The 7,263-nt window shown below is 33.0% G+C and overlaps 1 protein-coding gene across 1 annotated transcript; it reads left to right on the top strand.

Annotated features, from left to right (window-relative positions):
• Positions 1-557: 557 nt before the first annotated feature.
• Positions 558-4,492, top strand: LOC132714516 (photoreceptor-specific nuclear receptor-like; the record flags this gene model as incomplete). Its single annotated transcript, XM_060697412.1, has 4 exons — positions 558-648; positions 1,701-1,786; positions 2,544-2,711; positions 3,174-4,492. Coding segments are annotated over 4 exons (587 nt in total), but the record flags the coding sequence as incomplete, so codon positions are not given.
• Positions 4,493-7,263: the final 2,771 nt, after the last annotated feature.

Genomic DNA, 7,263 nt, shown 5'->3' on the forward strand with positions numbered 1-7,263 from the left:
CAATTGATTTTTATTATTTTTTTTTTTTCGATTTCTTTTAACAGAACACCATTTTCATATATATATTCATATATTTCATATGTATTTTGAAGGCTATTTTACGTTTATGCATAAATAAATCTAATACATTTGTAAACAATAATTTAATTTTTTTACAGATATTAGAATACATGTTTGCTGAATCATTTCAGCTAAGTATCATAATCAACATATTCATTTGGTAAAGTCTATTTACTCCACCAAGGCAACCAATATTAATGTCAACATATTAACAGATAAAGGGAAACAATACCATTCTTATACTGACTATGATTGTAGGAGTTGCTGACATTTTTTCACCGTGAATCGATCAACTATTGTAAAACATGTTTGTGTATTAAAATGATTGATTACAGTTTACGTTCCTGTGGCATCATGACTTAATTTGTCTTCTTATTGCTTGTTGCTTTCAATTTAAATACATTTATAAAGGCTCTCCCCCTTGTTGATACTTAGGCTAATAGATTGAATTCTATATTACTTCGATTTAAACAACACAAATGGTTACTATTTTCCAGTTTCTCCAGAACAAACCTCGTCCAGTGTGAGTCCTGATAGGCATGCAAGACCTAAAACACCACGCCATGATCTAGACGGCTTCTGTCCAAAGTACATGTCCAGTACTGCTCATATCAAATTTACATTGACGTCGGTGAAGATACTATTCAACTATTCATGTCAATAAAATGGGCGCGCAATATCCCGTAATTCTTCACACTTCCGTTCCGGGATCATGCCATTTTTGTGTTGCCTCTACAGAGTCGTGGCGACATATAGGGATCACTTCTCCGTCGTCTGTCTATCCGTCTGTCTGTCCGTCTGTCCGTCACAAAACTTGTCCAGACTACTCCTCATAAACTACTGGTGCAAATTCGTCCACACTTTACAGGAATGATCAGTACAAAGTCTAGTTGTGCATATTTTCAGCATTGTCCGGTTCAATGATTTTTGTCAGAGTTATGGCCCTTTAATAATTTTTAATTTTAAAGTTTGTCCGGACTACTTCTCTTATACCACTAATGCAATTTCAATGAAACTTTACAGGATTAATCTGTAGCTCAAGTCCTTGCGCATATTGCTCGGGTTTTTTGGTTGAATTATTTTTGGTCGAGTTATGGCCCTTTGATTAAAAGGTGTTTTTTCTGTGTGTTGCCAGATACACAAAAGCTTGTCCGGACTACTCCTCATAAACTACTAGTGCAATTTCATCCAAACTTTACAGGAATGATCAGTACCAAATCTAGTTGTGCATATTGTCAGCATTTTTTGGTTTTATGATTTTTGTCACAGTTATGGCCCTTTAATAATTTTTAATTTTAAAGTTTGTCCGGACTACTTCTCTTATACCACTAATGCAATTTCAATGAAACTTTACAGGATTTATTTGTAGCTCAAGTCCTTGCGCATATTGCACGGGTTTTCCGGTTGAATGATTTTTGGCCGAGTTATGGCCCTTTGATAAAAAGGTTTTTTTTCTGTGTGTTGCCAGATACGCAAAAGCTTGTCCGGACTACTCCTCATAAACTACTGGTGCAATTTTATCCAAACGATTACAGGAACGATCAGTACCAAGTCTAGTTGTGCACTGTCCGTCTGTCTGTCCGTCTCTGTCACAAAATTTTTCCCAACATGAAATTGGCCATCATGAGGCGACACATGTGATTACTGATCGCTCTTGTATTGGAGGAATCGTGGTGTGAAATATATATAATAAGTGCTGCGCAGTGGTCCATGTCGCTAGATACAAGTAAGGATTTAAAAGGATGTTCTAAAATTGTTCTTTCGTTATTTCATTAAGCTAAAAATATGTATTTAGTCAATTCAATTGTTTGATTATTAACCCTAGCTCTAAAGGCACTTTTAATGCTAAAATTGCTTAAAATCATATCATATGAAATATATTCATAAAATCTAAAATTATGTTTTTCATAACCTTATGGTCGATACTCGAATTAGTTAAAATGTAGAATGTTTCTTATATAATTAACAAACATGAATACTGAACGTAAACATAATAAATCATTTTGTTTAAGTTTTAAATGGGGATTTAATTACTGCTTAGCAAAGATTGTGTGCATTCCCCATTCTTTATAGAAACCTACCAACTTAAAATACCAACATTATAAAATAACACAAGACTTTTTTTTGTGTTATTCATTTTCAAAAGTAAAACATTTCTTGGAGATCTAGACTTATAGGATTAAGATTTGAAACACAGTCAAACCTGTATAATATGGATCTACTTCGAATAAAAGTCATATTGTTAATAAAGACCACTCGTCAACATACCTTCGCTCTTATTTGGATGGCCTTTGTTCACAGGTTTGACTGTACAGGCATATTTCAGTCCAATATCGGTAATATTTGACTGTTTAAAATATAGACCTGTGGTATTTCTTTAAATCAGCCTTTTTTTAATTTGAAAATTAAGCTTAATGTTACCTATTTAGCTGTAAGTTGCTTATAAATTATGTGATAAATGATTATGTACATCTATAAATTAGGTTCTTTGATGTCTGCTATTGGGGTTTCAACAACGGACCAATCAGAACGCGCGACAGTGTTGTATTCTCAGATACGAATGTTGCAAGAAATTATTCTGAGATTTGCCGCCATGCGTATTGACTCAACGGAATATGCTTGTCTAAAAGCACTCGTCCTCTTCAAATCAGGTTAGTACAGTATATTTTGTTGTTGATGCTGTTGTTTTACAGTTTTATTGATTATTAGACTTTATAAGAATGTTTTTAATGATTTATTATTCTATGGTATTATTAAGTTGAAGCAGAATTAATTGTAGATCTTTTGTGAATAAAACTTTTAGGTAAATGATATACTTTCGGAGCATTGTTCAGAACAACTAGCGTAAAGACTAGGCCTATGACGAGGTTTAAACATTGGCGTCAAGTAATCCTTGTAGTAATAGTTCCACGCGTTAACCACTGGCGTCAAGCGTTCCTTGTAGTAAAAGATCCACGCGTTAAACATTTGCATCAAGCGATCCTTGTAGTAATAGTTCAACGCGTTAACCACTCGGCGGCAATGGCGTCAAATCGTAGATAACTTGTTATAAGAATGATAAAATGTATATTTGTATTATATCTGTGTTAAGTACATTTTATTTCTCTATACAGAAATCAAAGGGTTGAGAGACTACCTTCAGGTGGAGCTGCTACAGGATCAAACCCAGGTCATGCTATCTGAATACTGTTTCTCCAACCATCCAGCTAACAAGCTCAGGTTTGGAAAGCTCCTGCTACAATTGTATAGTTTGAAAGCAGTTGGCCCGAGGTCTATAGAAGAGGTTTTCTTTCGACGAACCATAGGCAATATTCCGATCGAGCGTCTTCTTTGTGACATGTTTAAATCAAGTTAAAACGATTGCTAAGCGCTTCCAGGTAACACAAGTCTGTCAAATTAACTATTAACCTGCGGGCGGCTACTGGTTCTACTAGTGACTAGTGCTGATCAAGGTCATGGTCGGTACTGCTCGCTATTGAGTCTGTTAACATCCTGGAAAATTTCCCTAAAATGATGAACGGTTTTGTCAAGACTGTAAGTTGGACAAGTTCATTTAAGACATTTTGTGCGATTATGGTTCAAGAACAAAGTCCCTGATAATAATCACCAAACGTTTAATTGAAATATACGGGTAACAAAATAAAAGGGAATCTGAACAATATTCAATTCATTTGTGATTTTTTAAATGGATTTTTTCATCTTCCATTTTTAGTACTGTCAATTATCAATTTTAGGGTTATCGAAATGGAAATTTGAGGGTTATTATATTCTGTTTCCTCAATGCGCAAACCTTGCAGCGAAATGTCGTTGCCCACAAGAACACGAAAGAGCATTACAATATAATGGTTTAGCTTATTTGTACAAAGGGGCATTACTCCGGGAAACTCTTTCTCATATCAAACGTTAATATTTTTAATGCATGTTGTACGTATAACTTCAATAGAACAATTATAATGAATAATTTACAGCACATTTTTTAGTATATTTTTTCTCTATTTGGCTCTTGTTATTTTTGTAAATAAAAGAGGTGTATAATAACGCAAACTTCAGTAATACCAAATACTTTAAAGTGGATTTGTCTTACAATAGGAATATTTTCCAACAGTACATCAAGTATTTATAAAACAATAGAAATTTATCGTTTTTGATATTCTTATAACATATTTCTTAAAACAAACGTTGATAGGAACATCCTAATGATAGAGTATTGACATTTATATGATGAATTATAATCTTAAAATGTTTCTTACGACAACTAAGCTTCATACCATAAAAACAGTTATTTATTGTAACATAAACCTTCAATTATGAACCAATCCACTTTAAAGAATACGTTCTTCAATATGACAATGACTTGGTATCATTCTGTGTTATTGCTATGTCCTATGTTTTTAATTGGCCAATGAAAGATTCCGTAAAAAGTTATTATCTTCTTTATTCTATTTTGCTTCGAAGAATCTGTTAACTTTATTATTTCTGTTAGTTTATTTTTTGTTTGTTTGTATTGTTAAAAATAAAATAAAACATGATAAAATTGTCAATAATGTTCACTTGTATTTTGTTTGCATCGTATATTCCCATTACATTTGTATACATCCATCCCGGTAAGTTCAATTTAAAGTTTTAAGCTCCACTTTTCAAAAACAAAAATTGGAGCTTTTGTCGTGACCCTCTCGTGACCTTTTTGTTAAAGTCCATTTTCCCAAAAAATATGAAAGCTATTAATTTCAATTTACTATACAGGTTTATTTGCATGAAAAGACGCCATTTTATTGAGGCCATGTTTATTGTGCACTTTCATAATACGGCCAGCTTGTCTTGGTTCTTGTATCTAGGTTATTACCAAATACGCCATCTTGTTTTCAAATTGGTTCTTATATCTAGGTTCTTTCCTTATTCTATCAGCTTATTTGTTTGGTTGTAAAATCTATGTCCATTTATACAGCGACAAGCTTGTTGTGTTTGGTATAGCTAAGTACACTGTTTTTAATATTTATTATATTAAGGGTCTTTCATAGTGAGGCCAGCCTTTTTTAGTTCTTGTATCTAGGTACTTTTACAAAGCGACCATGATGTGTGTCATGTTTTTAATTTCAAAGGACTTTTAATAATGCTGCAAACTTGTTTTAGTTCTGATTTCTAGGTACTTTTATCATGCGGCCAGCATGATTTGGTTGCTGTACTAAGGTATTTTCATAATGCGACCAGCTTGTTTTGGTTCTGATTTCTATGTACTTTTATCATGCGGCCAGTTTTTATTTTAGTTCTGATTTCTAGGTACTTTTATCATGCGGCCACCTTGTTTTGAATGCTGTACTTAGGTATTTTGATAATGCGACAGCATTGATAATGCGAGCAGCTTGTTTTGGTTCTGATTTCTAGGTACTTTTATCAAGCGACCAGTTTTTTTAGTTCTGATTTCTAGGTACTTTTATCATGAGGCCACCTTTTTTAGTTCTGAATTCTAGGTATTTTTATCATGCGGCTACCTTGTTTTGGTTGCTGTATGGTATTGGTTCTGATTTCTAGGTACTTTTATCATGCGACCAGTTTTTTAAGTTCTGATTTCTAGGTATTTTCATAATGCGACCAGCTTGTTTTTGGCTCAAATTTCTAGGTACTTTTATCATGTGGCCAGCTTTTTTTGTTCTGATTTCTAGGCACTTTTATCATGCGGCCTGCATGTTTTGGTTCTGATTACTACGTACTTCTATCATACGACCAGCTTGTTTTTGTTGCTGTACTAAGGTATTTTCATAATGCGATCAGCTTTCTTTGGTTCTGATTTCTAGGTACTTTTATCATGCGACAGCCTTTTTTTTGTTCTGATTTTATGTACTTTTATTATGCGGTCAGCTTGTTTTGATTCTGATTTCTAGGTACTTTTATCATGCGGCCTGCTTGCTTTGGTTCTGATTTCTAGGTACTTTTATCATGCGACAGCTTTTTTTTTGGTTCTGATTTTAGGTACTTTTATCATGCGGTCAACTTGTTTTGATTCTGATTTCTAGGTATTTTCATCATGCGGCATGCTTGCTTTGGTTCTGATTTATAGGTACTTTTATCATGCGTCAAGCTTATTTTTATTGCTGTACTAAAGTATTTTCATAATGCGACCAGCTTGTTTTGGTTCTCATTTCTATGTACTTTTATCATGTGACCAGCTTGTTTTAGTTGCTGTACTAAGATATTTTCATAATGCGATCAGCTTGTTCATAATGCGATCAGCTTGCTTTGGTTCTGATTTCTAGGTACTTTGATCACGCGGCCAGTTTTATTTTAGTTCTGATTTCTAGGTACTTTTATCATGCGACCAGCTTGTTTTGGTTCTGATTTCTAGGTACTTTTATTCTGATGTCTGGGTATTTCTAGTATGCCGCCATGTTGTTTGATATGGTTGTTATATTTTTATGATCTTTTATAAAGCGATCAGCATGCTTTTGTTATTTTATCCAGCAGATAATTTAAAAAATTTATAAGTGTTTAAAAATTCGACTTTCTTGTTTGGTTTTGTTGCAATATTTAATAATTACCACATTTCTATAGCGCCCTTCTCAAAAAATAAAATGTTCAAAGGCGCTTTACAATGGAATTATATACATTTACAATGACTTTATAAACAAAAAAAAGTAATAAAAATAATAACACACATTTATGTATACATTTACAAAGTATAAAATATACAGATGATTAATCTAAAAGTCTAAAAACTCAGTCGATCAAATAAAAAAATGTATATGAAGAAAATCTAAGACTTGAAAATAAAATAAAGAGAGAAACGTTAAAACTATTAAAATTAATAAAAAAATTACCACACACAAATCAAATCAAATCAAGATAAGACAACTGAAATCTAAATCCAATTTGATGAAAACAGTTAATTAGTAATGGAAATGTGATTCAAAAATAGACTATTATATTTCAAATGTGTACCCAGATATCTCATAACAAAAGACAGCACGCCAATTCATAGTGATGACAAAAACAGCCCACAGTTAGTTACTATAAATTTTCTGGAAAAAATGTGTTTTTTTTAAAGATTTCTTAAAAACATCTACTGTTTTTTGAGTCTCCTGATACTGTCTGGGAGAGCATTCCACAGTTTAGGTGCCACCGAAGAGAAACTGCGGTTCACCATATCTTACAGTTCCTACTTTTTGGCAACAACAAGTTGCTTTGAAGAGTTCTTTGATCTTAAGTTTC

This window comes from Ruditapes philippinarum, unplaced genomic scaffold, assembly GCF_026571515.1.
Source record: "Ruditapes philippinarum isolate M1 unplaced genomic scaffold, ASM2657151v2 ctg654_1_1_1_1, whole genome shotgun sequence".
NCBI classification, from domain to species: domain Eukaryota; kingdom Metazoa; phylum Mollusca; class Bivalvia; order Venerida; family Veneridae; genus Ruditapes; species Ruditapes philippinarum.